The 17026-nt window shown below is 33.6% G+C and overlaps 3 protein-coding genes and 1 long non-coding RNA gene across 7 annotated transcripts; 3 read left to right on the top strand and 1 right to left on the bottom strand.

The window, feature by feature from the left end:
- Nucleotides 1-2754: 2754 nt before the first annotated feature.
- Nucleotides 2755-5108, top strand: LOC141717600 (F-box protein At3g07870-like). 2 transcript variants are annotated; one of them, XM_074519748.1, is made up of 3 exons: nucleotides 2755-2925; nucleotides 3457-3533; nucleotides 3692-5108. In XM_074519748.1, exon 3 carries the CDS (start codon nucleotides 3704-3706, stop codon nucleotides 4841-4843), a length of 1140 nt encoding a protein of 379 aa, XP_074375849.1. In that variant the 5' UTR covers nucleotides 2755-2925; nucleotides 3457-3533; nucleotides 3692-3703; the 3' UTR covers nucleotides 4844-5108. The 2 variants fall into 2 exon arrangements, with proteins under 2 accessions (XP_074375849.1, XP_074375848.1); XM_074519747.1 differs by lacking the exon at nucleotides 3457-3533 and having other exon boundaries at nucleotides 2756-2925.
- Nucleotides 5109-6143: 1035 nt separating this feature from the next.
- LOC141717598 (F-box/kelch-repeat protein At3g23880-like) lies at nucleotides 6144-8262 on the top strand. Of its 2 annotated transcripts, none has more exons than XM_074519746.1 (2): nucleotides 6144-6316; nucleotides 6878-8262. In XM_074519746.1, exon 2 carries the CDS (start codon nucleotides 6898-6900, stop codon nucleotides 7816-7818), a length of 921 nt encoding a protein of 306 aa, XP_074375847.1. In that variant the 5' UTR covers nucleotides 6144-6316; nucleotides 6878-6897; the 3' UTR covers nucleotides 7819-8262. The 2 variants fall into 2 exon arrangements, with proteins under 2 accessions (XP_074375847.1, XP_074375846.1); XM_074519745.1 differs by having other exon boundaries at nucleotides 6145-6316; nucleotides 6870-8262.
- A 2136-nt stretch (nucleotides 8263-10398) lies between these two features.
- Nucleotides 10399-12065, top strand: LOC141717599 (uncharacterized). Its single transcript, XR_012573701.1, has 2 exons — nucleotides 10399-10569; nucleotides 10663-12065. It is a non-coding gene; the product is annotated as an uncharacterized LOC141717599 (long non-coding RNA).
- LOC141717597 (beta-amyrin 6-beta-monooxygenase-like) lies at nucleotides 11084-13067 on the bottom strand. 2 transcript variants are annotated; one of them, XM_074519744.1, is made up of 3 exons: nucleotides 11903-13067; nucleotides 11677-11813; nucleotides 11084-11519 (listed from the first exon to the last, which is right to left on the bottom strand). In XM_074519744.1, the coding sequence occupies exons 1-3, from the start codon at nucleotides 12861-12863 to the stop codon at nucleotides 11220-11222; spliced, it is 1398 nt and encodes a 465-aa protein (XP_074375845.1). In that variant the 5' UTR covers nucleotides 12864-13067; the 3' UTR covers nucleotides 11084-11219. The 2 variants fall into 2 exon arrangements, with proteins under 2 accessions (XP_074375845.1, XP_074375844.1); XM_074519743.1 differs by having other exon boundaries at nucleotides 11626-11813; nucleotides 11903-13062.
- Between the last annotated feature and the right edge of the window lie 3959 nt (nucleotides 13068-17026).

Below are 17026 nucleotides of genomic sequence, written 5' to 3'. Positions count from 1 at the left end.
AATCATAATCCATTGTTCACTTGATATCATAATCATGTTCACCTGATGATCATTATTCTCAGTTTTGTCATTGTGACTTGCTGAGCTAGTTAGCTCATTTGTGCGATGTTTTTTGTATTCTTTCCAGCTAAAAAGGAACCAGTTGGTAACGAGGATCCCCAGTCCAGCGCGAGAGCTAGAGGTTCAGGTTGAGAAAGCTGAGCTAGTAGGCTTCTTTTGGAATAATTTAAGTCTGTAAAAGTTTGTAATAAAGTTTAATACTCAGTTTGAGTTTGAATGGTTGGGATTTGAACGATATGTAATATAAGTAGATGTGTGGCTTGTGTGCATACTTTAACCTGTTGCGATCCGTGGTAGTTGGTAAATAGGGTCACTCCATATTATTGTTATTTTTATTATTGTTATAAGCAGGTTATAAATAAGATGTGTGTGTGTGTGTGTGGACCCCAAACTTCTGACCCGGGTTTGGAGGACGCCACAATCATGGCTTGATCTTCTTTCACAGTTTATTCCTTAGCTTGAATCTATTCACAGAAATATCCCCCAGTCCAATCTTCTAACAATTTTTACAAACTCAAGAAATACAATACTGAATACAGATTTATATTATCATACAACTTAATTTTAGGGTTGTCAATGTGACTTAGTCTTGTTATTGTACAGGCATGTCCTGCACAACAATTTCCTTTCCTAGTTTAAATGTCCTCTCTTTCCGAATCTACAACACAATAAACCCTAATTAGGGACCTTATCAACTTTCAACGTTTCTCTGAACGTCTAACTTTTCTACCCCATTTGCATTAAATAGTCAACTTATACATTATATATATATAACCATGACCACACTTAGGGCCGTAAAATTTTTTCGAAAAATCCGATATTCGTCTGAAAAATCCGCATCGAGAAAAAACGGATATTATCCGTATCCGAGAAAAAGTGGATATTATCCGTATCCGAATTCGGGATATTCGAATCCGAAACTAAATACATATATGATATTTAAATTATATAAATATATAATTATATATAATTTAAAATTTATTTTTTTAGTTTATAGTGTGTGTAAATGTATTAAATAATACGTTTATACAAATTTTATATAATGTACACATACTTTATACATATATAGTGCCCGTTTGGGAAATCTGAAAATAAGTAACTTATGACTTAAAATGAATAAGTGAATTATAAGTGATAAGTAAAAAAATACTAATAAGTTAAATAAGTATTTGGATAATTTTACTTATAAGTCAAAATAAAAAAATTCTTAAATGAGCTAAAATAAATAATTATTAAATATAATTATCTAAATTCTTGAATTTTAAGTTAGATTAACATTTAAAAATATATATTTTAAAACTGAGGTTAACAAATCAGCGAAAAATTAAAATAAGTTGAGAAAAAGTACGTCGTTACTAACATTCAACTTATCAGCTTATAAGTTGTAAATTCAACTTATAAGTTGGGTCGACAAACACTCGTCGATAAGCTGTTACGGGCTTATAACCCATAAGTGACTTATAAGTGCGCTGCCAAACAGACCCATAAAGCAATTAATCACTTAAACGAATCGTTACACGTTATATATTCATTACACGATCCAAATTATCCAAAAACCGAGACAAAAATCGAATAGTTTGATTCTGAAATTTTCAAGAAATTATTTTCTTCCACATGCAGTTCGATTAAACCATATAATTCGAATCATAAACTCTTAAAACCCTATAATATACATAATCGATTCTAAAAATCAAAAACTCGAAACCACTATCTCAAGAATTCCCATATACTTGACATGCACAAGTTAATCTAGCTATATTACAGTTTGATTATGTTATTTAAATATTATTGTGTCATGTGAGTTGACTTATTTGTGTTAATGCGGGAGTGCCATATATGATGATTTTTAACCATTTATTGGGTATCTATGAGTCTTTAATGACTGAATATGTCATATTATAAGAATTTTTGTGTCTAGCCAAAGATATCCTTTGGTTAGATCTTATGTTATTTTTAATGTCTTAATGTACATTAATTTTTCTTTAAATAAATTATTATCAAGTATAATTTTCTTCATAACTTTTAATATATTTTCCTTATTGTATTTGTTCTTATTTTCAGGATGATCGGATGAGATTCTTTTGTGTATATTTTTCAAACTTTATATAATAATCATCTAGCGGAGGGGTCTCGAAATAGAAGATAGTTTAGTTTGAATTTTTGATGACATAAGGGATTTCTAATAACTATCGGAAGATACTGGTTATTAATAGTTTTGTATACAATATACTTTCTAGAGGATACTTTTTTTCTCCCCGAGTTTTTTCATGTAGCGTTTACTTTTGCGAGATTTTAACGAGGTCTTTTTACGAGTTATCTGTTTTATATATTAAAATTTTATTGTCTAAACGTACGAAAACAAATTGCGTGCCTTTCGGTTAAAAATGAACTGTGTAAATAAAATATATATTCTTACGATATTATATTGATGAAATTGTTTTATTATGAAAAAAATGCGACATATTACGCATTTCAATACTGTAAAGCCATGCCACGTCTTGTTTCGGCTACCCACGTGTTATGTTCTCATGCTATACACGTCTACCGATGCATGCAAAACTTAAAAAAAATACAGCATCTCTATTATTTCAATCCCAAATAAATGCTTAATTAAAATGGCACTACACATGATGTTAATCAAAATATAGTCATCTTATTATTTTTAATTTTATTAAATTAATTACTAAATTTTGTAATGAATCAATCAATCATAATATGTTAATAATATTTTATTATTCCAGATATTTATATTTGCAAGTACTCTATATATTGGAAACATAGCGATTGGTCATTTTTTGTTCAACCTCGCCGGCGGCCGGTAGCAATCACCGGCACCTGACAGCTTTCAGTGTTTCTTCTGTCACGGTAAACGAGATACGTCTTTGCATATTTGTCATATTGTTAATGTTAAATATATTCGTGATTAATTTCTTTTATGTATGTTTTCTGGTTCTTTAAAGCTTTGGATCATATCTATGCACACAAATAAGGACCAATAAATACTCAATGAATTGAAAAGAATATATTCTATGCTTATAGTTTACAGAAAACCTTGTATGTTGATTGAAGAGTAGAGCACTAGACTAGATAATTGTATTTTTTTTATAATAATTTTGTAGTGATTATGGTTTTGAACTGAAACAGCCACGATATCTTAGGGTCGTATGGATAGTGGGATTTCAACCTGGTTAACGGGAATGAAAATAAAGTTTTTATACATTTTTGTATGAAATCTCATTTCCATTTTCATTGATCGGAATGAAATCACATGATCCAAAAGGCACTAATTTATTTGCTTATCTAATTAACTAAAAAGAACTGTTGCTTATATGTGTGTTAAGAAGAAGCTAATACTTATGTTACTATGTTTTCAATTCATCTTATTTTTTTCTGTAGGGATTTAGGCCGTCAGAAAGGAGTAATTATGAATTTGTGTTCATAAACGCATGTATATTTGTAAGAATTTTTGGATGGTGAGTTGGGTGGTTTTTGTATGTTGTCACAATTTTTTGTTCCAACAAGAACTAGCTAGTGGGGAAAAGTAGCATTAAATTAACTTTGTCATTTTTTGATATATTTCAAGTTTTGGGATGCATAGGATATATATACTAATGAAATTCGTCTATCTAAGGTATGATGTGAGATGGCGTCCTCAATTGAATCATTGCCTCCTGGAATTTTAGCTTATATTTTGTCGAGGACTCCCGTTAAGACTATAGTTTACAGCAAATGTGTGTGCAAGAAATGGCGTAGCCTACTCTCGGAGCCTTACTTCGTGGATCTGCATTTGTCAAGGTCACACACATGCCTTGTAATTCATCAAGAAGGCTCCTTATCAAAATGTAATATATTTAAACTGGGGGAACTCGAAGATAAGCCTGATAGCTTTAATATTTACCATGACCCTGTGATGAAAATAAAGTTTGGGCTTGGCTTCCGGTATAGTGTGATGCACTTAAGTGGTACAATAAATGGGCTAACTTGTATATGGCATTATTCTGGTTCAGATGAAACTTATATATGCAATCCAGTTACGCGTGAGTACACACTCCTTCCGGAACACAAGATCATCAGAAAACCATTGCCTGCTGTATCATATGGTTTTGGTTTTATTGCAGCCCGAAACCAGTACAAGGTCGTAAGGTTTTATCAAGGTGGTTATCCTTTAAACCAAGACTTGTACAAGTCGGATTGTGAGGTTTATACGCTTGGAACAGGCATGTGGAGAAGTTTAGGACAAGTCCCCGTTGGGCTTGGTGGTTGTCAGAATGGTGTATTTCTTAATGGTAATCTTCATTGGTTAGCTCATGATCAGCATCACATCACTAGCGACCTGGTTTGTACTTTTGATTTAGAAAGAGAATTCTCAGAATTAGCTGCATCTGCTCCTTTAGTTGATGAAAACATGAATTCTGCTTTTAGGAGCTTGGGAGTGCTAGGTGGTTGCTTGTGTCTATGTGATAATACGTCTGAATGCGAGTTTGTCATTTGGGTTAGACAAGATTATGGAATGAAGGAGTGTTGGACTAAAGAGATTGTCATCGAAAATGACTTTGAAACACAACTGTACAAGACAGTTCATGTACTTACAGTATTGACAGGTGGGTCGATCCTGATGGTAGTCCATAATGGTCACATGTTCACTTATCATCGTGAGAGTAAAACATTGCAGCGACTTGACATATCCTGGACCAAGGACTTCAGCATATGTAATGTAATGGTTTATGTCCCTAGCTTTATCAGGCTCAAGAGTTTCATGTCCGAACGGGTATTAATATTTTAGTCCTGAATTTTAGTCGTGTTTTGTCAAATGTATCGAAGATGATGTGGTATATCCGTGGATGCATCTTCGTTGAACAAATTCAGGTTTGTAGTGTTATATTATGTGTATGCAGCTGCAGCATTAAATAGTGTTGTAATGTTTGAAAGCAGTTTTGCTTCTGAAATCCAGTTTGTAAGATTAATGTAGGTAAGGTTGTATGTTAATATCTCTGTATACAACCGCACCATGTGTGTTTTGTCCTGGTTTGAACAAAGGCTTGTCTATACTCTTTTGTTCAAGCTCTGGTGCCAAGTAAACTGATTTGTTACTGGTATGTTTACAAGTAAAGATCACGATTGGTGCCAATCAAAAGAATTTAAATTGATTTACACAGATGACTAGCAGCTAGTTTCAATGAATGTTGAACATATATTGGATGACTATGACTAGCAGCTGTTTATTTTATGGACTTTTTTCTAGTGTGTGTGCCGCTGGGGACATGAGTGATGGGGACATGAGTTATGAGTTAGTGCTTGATAATGTGTACACAAAATAATATTGGTGGATAACTCATTAATAATGATGGACTCACACAAATCTCCACCAATAAATTTTTTACAACTCATCAATTATACTTTTTTAGTATATGCCCATGCGAACACACTAGACAAATTGTTATTTTATTTGTGACTTTTGCATATATTTCAAAGTGATTTGACCGGATAGTTAAAATTTAATTTGTATTTTTTTTTGTAAATAAAGTAAATAACTTATATTTTAATTCAAAAATAAAATAAAATTATATTTCTAACTAACCGGTAAAAATACATTGAAAAATGTGTGCAACAATTTGAACGACAAATGGAAAACACAGAGCTAACAATTTTTAACAATTTTCTAATTTTGTTTGTGTAGGTATTTCTTTAGCAGCATCGTAGATCCTGTTTTCACTCTTTTCTTACTGATTGTTCTATTATTTCACCAACAATTTTATTCATAGAGATACTTTTTCTCTAAACTCTCTTATTGAACCCAAAATTTCAATATCGTTATATTTATGAGCACTTCCCTCAAATCAGATCCAAGTAATCTTTCACTAAAATTTGTGCAAATTTAGGTGTAATTTGATAGAGATCTACAGATCCGAACCTGAACCGAATCTGAACAAAATTTGATAGATTCGGGTTTGAATTTAGTGATTCAGGTTCGAATTCGCTCAAATTCGAGTTTGATAAAAAAAATCGGATCCGTTTCAATTTTAATTTTAAAAATTGGAATTGGCCTGTCAAATTCCAATCCCTGCCTCCGCGACATGGCATCTCTGTTTTAAGTTTTAACTGCCTAGAGTCTTGAACAACCTGAACTATATACAGAACAAGTCTAATTCTATCCATTTATTTATATCGCCTTTTTCTCCTTAGAAAATAGGGCAAAAATTCATAACCCACCGTCTATATTAACACCTCCGAGTCGTCATCCAAGGCTTTAAGACTGGTAAGCAAATTTATAAATTTTCGTATTCGATCTAAGTAAATTATTTCAATTATGCAGATATTAATCATTGAAATAACATCCTTATAAGATTTGTTTGTGTGCGAGGACTATTACAAATTTATGAATTCCGATTTAAAAATGATAATTTGCGTAATAGATCTGATAGTAATTTACTATGATTTGTCTATGTGCGAGTACTAGTTGTATTTAAAATTCGTTTTGAATAATCTTAAGCAAAAGCTGCATGATCATCAATATTCTGCAACACATCACTATGCACTTGTGCTATGTTATAATTTGCAATACATCATTGATCAAAATCGCTTCCGTGGGTGATTTAGTTAACAGAATTTCGGAATGCTATGTAAAGTTTCGATTTTCAATAAAGTTAGGGTAGATTTCTGACGTTACTCTTTGATATGCGTGGAATTATTTGCTTATGCAATTTTATAGGGTTTTCTTTAGAATTATTAAATTAGATGAATTTTAAGAAGTATAATATATTGGTTAAGTAATTTGATTTTGTTGTCCGGGATGATTCTGTTTGGTGAAGGAGTGCAGTGGCTAGCTAATCACTCAGTATGGATTTACCGGCAGAGATTGTGGCTGACATTCTATCGAGACTTCCCATCAAGACAATAGTGCATTGCAGAACTGTATGCAAAAGATGGCACATTCTACTTTCGGAGGCTTATTTCGTTAGTCTTCATCTATCAAGATCACCCGTAGGGCTTATAGGTCATCGAACAAAGCTGAGATCTGATCTCTTTAATCTGGGGGAACTAGACGACAATCTTGAATATCATGAATTTATTGACCCTTGCCCTCTGGAAAGACTTGACCTCAGGTCTAGACTATGTTGGTTTTTGGATTCAATTAATGGGTTAATTTTTTATGAGGTAAAAGTAGATCATGATTATGTACTGAATATATGCAATCCAATTACACGAGAGTACATAATCCTTCCGGGTGACAACTGTGTCAGATCATCGATGTATGAAATTGTAACTCGTGGCTTTGGGTTTGTTGAAGCCAGCAATCAGTATAAGGTCGTAACCTTGTATCTGGGTAGCAACAAGTCAGAATGCAAGATTTATACGCTGGGAACAGGCATGTGGAGAAGTTTAGGACATCTCCCCTTTTTTGTGAATGGTCTTCAGAATGGTAGTGTTGGTGGTTTTGGTATTTGTAGTACATTTTTTGCTGGGAACCTTTACTGGCTAGCTAAGGAAGAACACACCAATAAAGAGATGGTATATACTTTTGATTTGGAGAGGGAATCATTTCAACTAACTGACTCTGCTCCTCGAGTTTATGGTGATTTAAGAAATTCCAGGAGCTTGGGAACACTAGGAGATTACTTGTGTATATGTGATGGCATACCTGATTCTGATCTTGTCGTCATTTGGACGATGAAGGAGAACTGGACTAAAGAATTTATCATTAAATCTGAATATGGTCTATATTTTGTTAGACCTTTAAACCTTTTGAAAGACAGATAGGACTATCTTACTGTTATCCGATGGTCATCTGTTCAATTATAATCTTGAATATAAAACTGAACTGGAAGCAGTTAACGATGTTTTCCGGGATGGGCTGCAGTGCCCTTGGATGGACACATTTCATGCAAAAGTTTATGTCCCAAGTTTTATACGGCTCAAGAGTTTCACGGAGGAGAAGGTTTCAGTTTTTAGTTCTGAATAAGTCTGCTGGCTGCTTTTTTCTAGATGATTGCAAGGGTTTCAAGATGTTGCAGCTTGAAGCTCAAATCTCTTTTTACTCTTCATATTTCACAAACTCTGTATGTTCGCTTGGGTTCCATTTGTGTTGTTTTAAGTAACTTTGTAGAATGTGTGATGGATCTTTTTGTCATCCTTTGGTAATTGTTCATACGTTTATTTATCATTTTTTGGTTCTTTAATTAATTTGAATTGCTTTCTGCTGAATGATTGCAAGGTGTCAAGATGTTGCAGTACGAAGCTTAAATATTTTTAACACTTATTTTGCACAAAATCTTTATCTTTACTTAGGTTCCATTTGTTTTTTCTGATTGTATAATCTTATGTTGCAGCAAACATACGTTTTTCCCTTTTACTTCTAAACATAAGATTATTATATGAAATACTAAATTATGATGAATTATATCTATACGAGAAACTGGAATATGATCACTAAAATAGCAAGACCATAATCTGTAAACAGGAGCTAAGGTTTGAGAGTTAAATGTAGCAACAGAAAACTAGCAAGACAAGTAGATTTGCTAGTTTATTTTTAATTTTTAGAAATTTTCCTAAAATTGATTAGATTTTAAAAAATATATAAAATTGCTTCTGTGGGTGATATAATTAATAGAATTTTGTAATGCTATGTAGAATTTCGATTCGATAAAGTTAGGGTAGATTTCTGACATTCCTCTTTTTTGCCAATGGTCTTCAAAATGGTAGTGTTGGTGGTGGTTGTTTGTGTGGTACATTTTTTGATGGAAACCTTCATTGGTTTGCTAATGCATCAAACATCAATAAAGAAATGATATATACTTTAGATTTGGAGAAAGAAGTATTTCAACTAATGGCATCTGCTCCTCGAGTTGTTGCTGATCCTGTCAGGACCTTAGGAATACTAGGAGGGTACTTGTGTATATGTGATGGCACACTAGACTCTGGTCCTATCTTCCTTTGGACTATGAAGGAAATGCGGACCAAGGAAATTGTCATTAAACATGACTACTGGATATATTCTGCCAAACCTCTAAACATTTTTAAAGATAGGACAATCTTATTGTATTCTGATGGTGATTTGTTCACTTATCATCTTGAATCTAAAACTCTGAAACAACTTAGTAATGTTTTCCGAGAGGGGCTGATAACCCCTTTTATGGACTCGTTATTCGCAATAGTTTATGCATCAATTTTTGTAAGGCTCAGGGGTTTTGCAGAGGAGAAGGTTTCACTATTTTAGTTCTTAACAAGTCTGGCTTCTTTCTGCTAGATGATTGCCAGGTTTCAGGATGTTGCAGCATGAAGCTCAAGTCTCTTTTTACTCCTTTTATTTCACAAACTCTTTATGTCATCCTGTTGTAATTGTTTGTACACTTATTTATCATCTTGAATATAATACTCCGCAACCACTTAAGGATGGGCAGAGGACCCGTTATCTGGACATATTTGATGCAAAAGTGTACCAACCAAGTTTTGTACGGCTCAAGAGTTTGAGAAGAAGGTGTCACGTTTTAGTTCTTAATTAAGTTCAAATGCTTTCTGAATGATTGCGGTGGAAGCCATCAAGACAATGTATTACATTGCCGTCTGCAGATGACAAAAAGTAAAGTACATACTCTTTTCGTATCAGAAATTGTATTATACTAATTAAAACTCAAAGTTTTGAATTTTGTGGTTTGATTTGTTTCACTCAAGGTTCAGATGATAAGGTACGTCTTTCGGTTTAGTAGTTTTCATGCACATGGTAATTTTAAGCGCATGGAATTTTTTTTTTGCAAATACAGAAATACTTGACATTTGCAGAGGAGGCGCAAATACACAAGTACTTGACATTTGCATACAGAAGTACTTGACATTTGCAGAGGAGGCGAAAAGGACTCTACTGCTAATGCTTTGTATAACAGTCAAGGACTCAAGGGCTCAAGGCAAATGATTTGCAGCCTAGTAACAACTTTTCTTTAAAAAAGTATAAAAAACTTGTTATAATTATGTTATTTTTGGAGGTAATTGAATTATTATCTAGATTATGAGATTTTTTTTAAAAAAATATATCATTAATTCTCCTATTTATAAGCAAGTACTTTGCATTTTCAGAATTTAAAACACGTAGGCAATAAGAGCATAATCCTTCCGGACAACAAGAATTAAAAAATAAGTTTAATTTTTAAAACAGTGTGATATGAAAGTATATTTATGCACGTGTTACCATCTAACTATTAGGATAGTTTTCCGGTACCAAAATTTGGCATAAATATTGGAGAATATATTCGCATTTCGTGCAAGTGTAACTATTATTTTTCCTAATTTTTCCAACTGTGTGAAAAAAAATTGATTTTATTCAGAAATATGGCCTTCTTCCTGTGGAACAGGGCATAATTCACCTTATAGATTAGAAAAAGTCATCTTAAACATACGCTCAAGAAGCCTCTGAGTCGTCATCAAATTTATATCTCTAAAACTGGTATTCAAATTTATGAATATTGTGGAACATATATCCTTGTTTGTGCGTGAGGAGAATTGAATCTAATTTCCGAGGTACTTTCTAAATTGTATACTTCTTTTAGTTAAATTTACAAGATATCGTGATTTCTCTGAATAACTGAATTCTATTTTTACATTTGTTATCAGATTATAATCTTGTCGTACGTTATGTATAAGTTACACATATGGAACTGTTACCAACTTGTTTGATCTGTAACTTGCTGCCCCCTGTTTTTGTGAAAATGAAAAATAGGATGACATTTACGACAGTAGTGGCATGTTTCTTTCAGAGTGGCTTTTCCTGATCCTCGGATTTGTTACCGATGAGTGTAAGACAAACTTAAAACAGAGAGACATTTATGTGAAAGGAAATTATGATAGGCAGATGAAAGTATGTAATATATACTTTCGGTTTGGAGAATGTTATTGTTCCAAATTCCAATTAAATGCTTCTGTTCCTGGAGTTTTTGAGAATGAAACTTGCAATTGTGCATAAAGTAATTGTCATTTGATTTCCAATCATCTTTAGGCAAGACGAGATTTGACCATACGGCACACGTCAGCTAAATTCTGATTTCTCCGATTTCAATCAGCTTAACAGTATGTTTTCAATCGTTATATTGTTACTTATTAATAACACAACTGATTTGCATAATAATTGGAAGTACAGGCTCCATACTATGCATATATGTAGAGTTTGCTAGCTACATGTTATGGCGAATGATGCGAAGTGGTAGACCTTCCATTGGTATTGGGAAAGAGTGAAACGCTATCTTCTCTTGGGGATTGATTATCTGCAATTTGAATCTGGTGACAATGTTATATATAAACACCAGAACTTCAAGTCGAGCGTACTCTTTTCCGCAACACATTCTAGGCCCTCCACCAAAAGGTACAAAAGTGTAAGGGGCAGGTCCATTTCCTTCGAATCTTGATGGATCAAATTTTTCTGGATCCGGAAAGCATTCTGGATCCTTGTGTGTTGTATACGCTGTCCACGATGCCTAAAAGAAAAAGAGTAGTAAGAATTAACACAATGTTGCGTAGAATGTTGTTTATATGCTGTCTAAGAAGAGTCATAGATTGTATGTGTGCATAAACAGTTGGCACCTTGTATCCCTTTGGAATACTGAAACCAGAAAATGAAACATCGGTGACAACCTCTCTAAAACCACCCTGAACAGGTGGTGTGAGCCTCAGAGTTTCACAAACAACATTCCACGAGCATCTCATCTTCTGAATATCCTCCCACTTTAACATTTCTCCTTCTCCTTTCGATTCTGCTATTTCCATTAATTCTGTATTGTTTTATCAATTAGTCTCTCAATGAACAAATGATGAACCAGACTCTTGGGCTGGAAAAAAACAAGTATAACATATTTCATACCTTTGTAGATCTCGTCATAGATATGTGGAAGCTCCGCAAGATATTTGAGCACAAAGGAAACAGCAGTGCTGGTGCTCTCATAGCTACCGATAAGTAAAGCAATGATGTAGTTGGACATCTCCTCTTCGCTCATAAATTTTCCATTTCCATCGGTTACCAGCAATATCCGAGACAAGCAGTCAGTATATGATAATGTTGTTTCTTTTTTCTCCATTTCCTCTCTCCGCCTGGTAATGATCTTCACAATCTCCTCCCGGATCAATTCCCCACCCTTGATACCTCTACTATAAGCAGTTCCGGGCAGATTGATTGGTACAGAGAACATTCCAGAAGTAACAAATGCAAAGTGTTTATATATCCTTCTGACATGATCAATGTCGTCAATTACATTGACAAATAATCGATATGCCAGATTAAACGTGTATTCCTTTGACAATGGATGTACCATTACCACATCATTACCATCCCATTTTGATTCCACGTGCTCTCGTGCCATGGCATCCATCACAGGAATGTAATTCTTCAGAGCCTCAGGCTTTAAAATCTCGTGCACGAAACGATGCATTGCAGCTGATGCTTCATCCACAGGAATGTGCGAGAATTCAGGGGAAAACAAAATCTTTTTCACAGTCACTGGCCACCATGATGTCAATAATTTTGTAAACACAAACTTATTCCCCTGTGCTCCACAAAACACAGCCATTTTTTGTCCGAAAATACTTGTTCGGAATACATCCGTCGAGTACTTGCTCCTTCTTTCGCCCATAAATTGTTGCGTACCTAGAGACACATACTTAAAGCTCTCTCCAACCACTGGCCATCCACACGATCCTGGTGGAACTTTTATGTTTGAGGATCCATTTTTGGATTTTCGCAATACCAAAAAAATGGAAATCGGAAGAACGAAAAGTATGGGGAATGCATATGGAAACAAGCTCATAGCTAGTGTATGCAAAGCCATTTAAAAAAAAATTCTTGATCCTTGAATTTGCAAGCTTTGGATTTCTATGCGAAGTCTTATTGTATATATGCAGTGTTTTGTAACTTCTATCAGATTTTGGCAGATATTCTGGTTTATTATGAAAATATTTAGTATTATGTTTTTGTTAAGTAACGGATAAGATTCTGGTGGATATCCTGATTTATTATGAAAATATTTAGTATTACGTTTTTGTTAAGTACCGGATGGACTGATAAAATCAGTAGGAAGTCAACACTTTTATTATTGATTACATTGCTGTTATTCTGCAAAGCACATCACGCAAGTTTTTTGGTTGGGACGAGGAGAGCAAACCGGAGCAAAACAAAACGTTTGGAGGACAAAAACTACTTATTTACTTGCAAAATCAAAACAGTAAAGGTACAAAATTGATTCACAACAAAATGTGATGTGTCAAATTTTTATTTGTTAAATGAAAATGGATTCTACTGCAATCACATCAATATCACGAATTAATTTTTTTCATACCGCCACACCAACCATGTCATTTGCTAACAATATTTTTACTTTTTGTGTGTATCTACTTATCAAATTATCAAAAATTGATAAGATTTTAATTAATTTTATTTTCAAATTTGGATTCGACGACTTCCTACCTGCTAGTACAAAATTATGCAAAATTTGTTTCTTTAATCTATCTCCTGGTTTCATCCGTTTCGATTCTCTATAAATGCATAATTAAATAAAATTGGTATTCCAATTTTATAATACTACATATTTATATAATATTATGATCTATTTGAAAAAATATTATTAATTATTAGTACTTCGCTTAATAGTCTCATATACGCACATATTATAGTATATTATATATTTATAGAAACTAACTCCTTAACCCATGCAAGGCACATATTTTTTAAAATACGAATAAACTTTGTGATAAATAAGTTACATGATTATTGATATTGACGAAAAAATGTATTGTGAGATTAATTATCTCCGAGGAGTTTGTGTCGTACGATTAATAATCCTACAAATTTGCTCAACTGTTATCTTATATACATGAAAGTTTGATATTTATTATATATAAATACGTTTAAATTTTTTTTAGGATAGTATCACATATATCTTTCGGGTTTCAGTCGTATGTTGACAACTATACTTTCTTATAATAGTTTTTAATAATATTCGCATAAAATAATTTGTGCTCGTCACCCTGAAATCTTCGTATTGTGGATAACTAATCTATACACCTTAGTTGTAAGCCTGATGTGTTAATTTGGATTCCTTTGGATGATAAGTTAAGCTGTAAAGCACTTTACAATTTATTGAGTGAAGAAGTTGCACATTCTGATGTACTTTGGGAAGTCATTTGGAAGTGTAAGGTTCCCGAAACTGTGAAATTGTATTTATGGAAATTACAGTCCAAGATAGTCCCTACTAAAGTTTGGATGGCTAGTATAATTTGTAATTTTGGAGATAATAAGACATGTTTTTTGTGTGATTTGGAGGATGAATCAATGGATCATTTGTTTTAGGAATGCTCCTTTTCTAAGAAAGTCTGGATCTTTGTTCTAAGTTGGTGGGGGATAGTATCTAAGGCTAGTGTAGTAGATTTGGAGTCCATGTGGGGTTCTAGGAACCTCTTTCATCAGGATAGTATTAAGCAAGTATGGACTATTGTGTTGGTATCTACTATATGGACTATTTGGTTGCTCATGAATCAGTCTTATTTTCATGAGAATTCTCTTAGTCTAGGTCAAGTTATTTTCCTCGTTAAAGTCGAGCTATGGAATGGGGCTTGGCTAATGGAATTCTAAGTTCACATAAAATTAAATGGTGGGCCAATAATCCAGTTGGGGTTGTCACTGCTAGTGATAAAGATTTTTGGTGGAAACTGATCTCTCAAGGGGATCATGATATTGTAGCTTTTATTGATGGAAGCTTGAGTACTAATGCAAAAGGTTCAATTGCAGCAAGAATTGGAGGTATTGTTTATGATAAATCATGGGGGAATTTGTTACATTTTGTTGGACCATCTACAGCTTCAAGTCCTTTTGAAGTGGAGTGCTTTGCTTTGAAAACCTTGTTAAGGATCTTAAAGGATAGTAGTTGGAAACATAGTCATATTTTGGTTCTTTCAGACAACAAACAGTTGCTTAATCAATTGGATGTCACTGATATGCAATATAAGTTATGGAATTGCAAGGTGTTAGCTATTTAAGTGAAGTACATTGTGAGAGAAAGGAATGGAGTGGTTGATGGAAATGCAAGAAGAGGTGATCGTCTTAGTAATTTGGAGATAAGTAGTTAGAGCTTATTTTTTCTTTTCCATTTAAGTAAATTCAAATTAGTAGTAAATATAAAATAGTGATTTATGTTGGTGGGGATTCTTTTAAGTGATTTTTGGTTAGTAGAGTTTATAGGTTGTTCAGGAATAATTACTGAGTTATTTTAAAGTCATTATAGTTACTTGGGGATATAAAAAGCTATCAGATTTGCTTGTGAAGTCTAAACGGTTGCTTGGGAACACGTACTGAGTCTATAGGGCTTTTATGTCACTTCTAGGGGGTTTTTAAGCAGTCTTATATATATACCAGTCCTTTGCATGCGATTTGGTACCGATTTTCTTGTATCATTTTCCAGTAGAGAGGGTTAGTATAATTAGGGTTCTTGCTAGTCTTCAAAATGGAGGAGGAGAATGTTAATGTCAATGCAAGATGGCTGATGCCTGGTAAAGGGGTAGTTAATTGCAATGTCCATAGCTTCTTTTCTCATGAAGCATTGCCGAATGGTTGCCATTCTGGGATTGGCATATTGTTCAAAGATGGGGTTTGAGTGATTTTACACATGACTGCAGGAACCTTGGGTTTTGGGGATCAAAGAGAGAATGAATTTCATGCTTTACGTGAGAGGTTAAAGGAAGCTTATTACAAGGGTTTCAAGAAAATCATTTTGGAAACATATCATGTTGATGCATATTGGGAGTTGTTCAACTCTATGGTTCTTGGTGGTTGTCCTCAGTACGCGCATGTCCTGTGGCAGTTGAATCAGCGTAAGGCAGACAGGAACTACAAGTGTGAGTTAAGCCTGGTGGTTCAGGAAGCTAATGCTTTGGCTTCTTATCTGGCTGAATATGGGGCTCACCACTAGGAGCAAATGGTTATTGTTGAGGAAGATTTTGGAAGCGTAGAAGAATTGTGGTATCATGATATTGGTTTGGGAAATATTGAACCTAGATTCTCTGTGAGGCAAGGGGAAGTTGAACCAGCTATCATGGCTGATGAGGTTTTTGATCCTCAAGAAAATGATCTTCAGGAGGGTGGGGAGAATAATAAGTTTCAAGGTATGGACTTGCATGGCTTGGGTGCTGAGGCTGGTGTTGTTGTAGAAGGTAATGAAGAGGAACTGAACATTGCATATTTAGAGGTGGTTATTGGTCTCCCTGCTGCGGCTTCTGGTGCTGGAGGGCTTGGGGAGTGCAGGCTGAAGACATGACAATGGAGCAGTGAAGAAGATGGGCCAGGAAGATGAAGTTGTGGAGCTTCTAGGAATTGTTTGGGCCTCCAAGCAATTGTTGATTTAGTTTTATTATTTAGTTATGTTTTGTTTGGGTTAAGTATTTATTTTGGGTCAATCTAGTAGTGATGGTTTGCTTGTTAGCCTATCTTCCAGTTGGGTTTATGTAAGGTTTGGACCTATTTGGTCTTTGCCCTTTAATCTATTTCATTGTGCTGTTCAAAAAACAAATGACCCCATAAATTTGCTCAACTAGTTTTCTTATATACATTAAAGTTCGATATTTTTTACATTTATATATGTTTAAAATTTTGAGCATTATATCACATATATCTTTCGATCTAATATTTGTGTACGTTTAGGATGACAACTATGTTTTTTATAATAGTTCCTTGTACCATTCATATAAAAATAATTTGTGCTTTTCAAACTGAAGTCTTAGTACACTAACCTATATTTTTCTTAAAAATAGTCTTTGTATTTAATATATTCACTCAAAATAATAAATTTTTAAAATTGTATTAAAATTATGTTCATTTTAAAATATATTAAGATAGATGTAATCTATGTATATAGTTATACATTCTTTTAAATGATGAAATAATAATAAATATATGTTATAATGAGTTAGACTAATTAATACATTCATATTAGTTGTAGTTAAT

This window comes from Apium graveolens, chromosome 4 (genome assembly GCF_009905375.1).
Source record: "Apium graveolens cultivar Ventura chromosome 4, ASM990537v1, whole genome shotgun sequence".
NCBI lineage: Eukaryota > Viridiplantae > Streptophyta > Magnoliopsida > Apiales > Apiaceae > Apium > Apium graveolens.
The sequence above is the reverse complement of the archived record's forward strand: the minus strand, read 5'-3'. Positions and strand labels throughout refer to the sequence as shown.

Bases quoted from the DNA above. Each gene is read 5' to 3' on its own strand.
- LOC141717600 (XM_074519748.1), top strand. From the start codon at position 3,704: ATGGCGTCCTCAATTGAATCATTGCCTCCTGGAATTTTAGCTTATATT.
- LOC141717598 (XM_074519746.1), top strand. From the start codon at position 6,898: ATGGATTTACCGGCAGAGATTGTGGCTGACATTCTATCGAGACTTCCC.
- LOC141717597 (XM_074519743.1), bottom strand. From the start codon at position 12,863: ATGGCTTTGCATACACTAGCTATGAGCTTGTTTCCATATGCATTCCCC. The intron at 11,814-11,902 runs GTATGAAATATG...AAAACAATACAG, and splicing joins CTATGACGAGATCTACAAAG to AATTAATGGAAATAGCAGAA. The intron at 11,520-11,625 runs GTGCCAACTGTT...TTTTTCTTTTAG, and splicing joins GTATTCCAAAGGGATACAAG to GCATCGTGGACAGCGTATAC.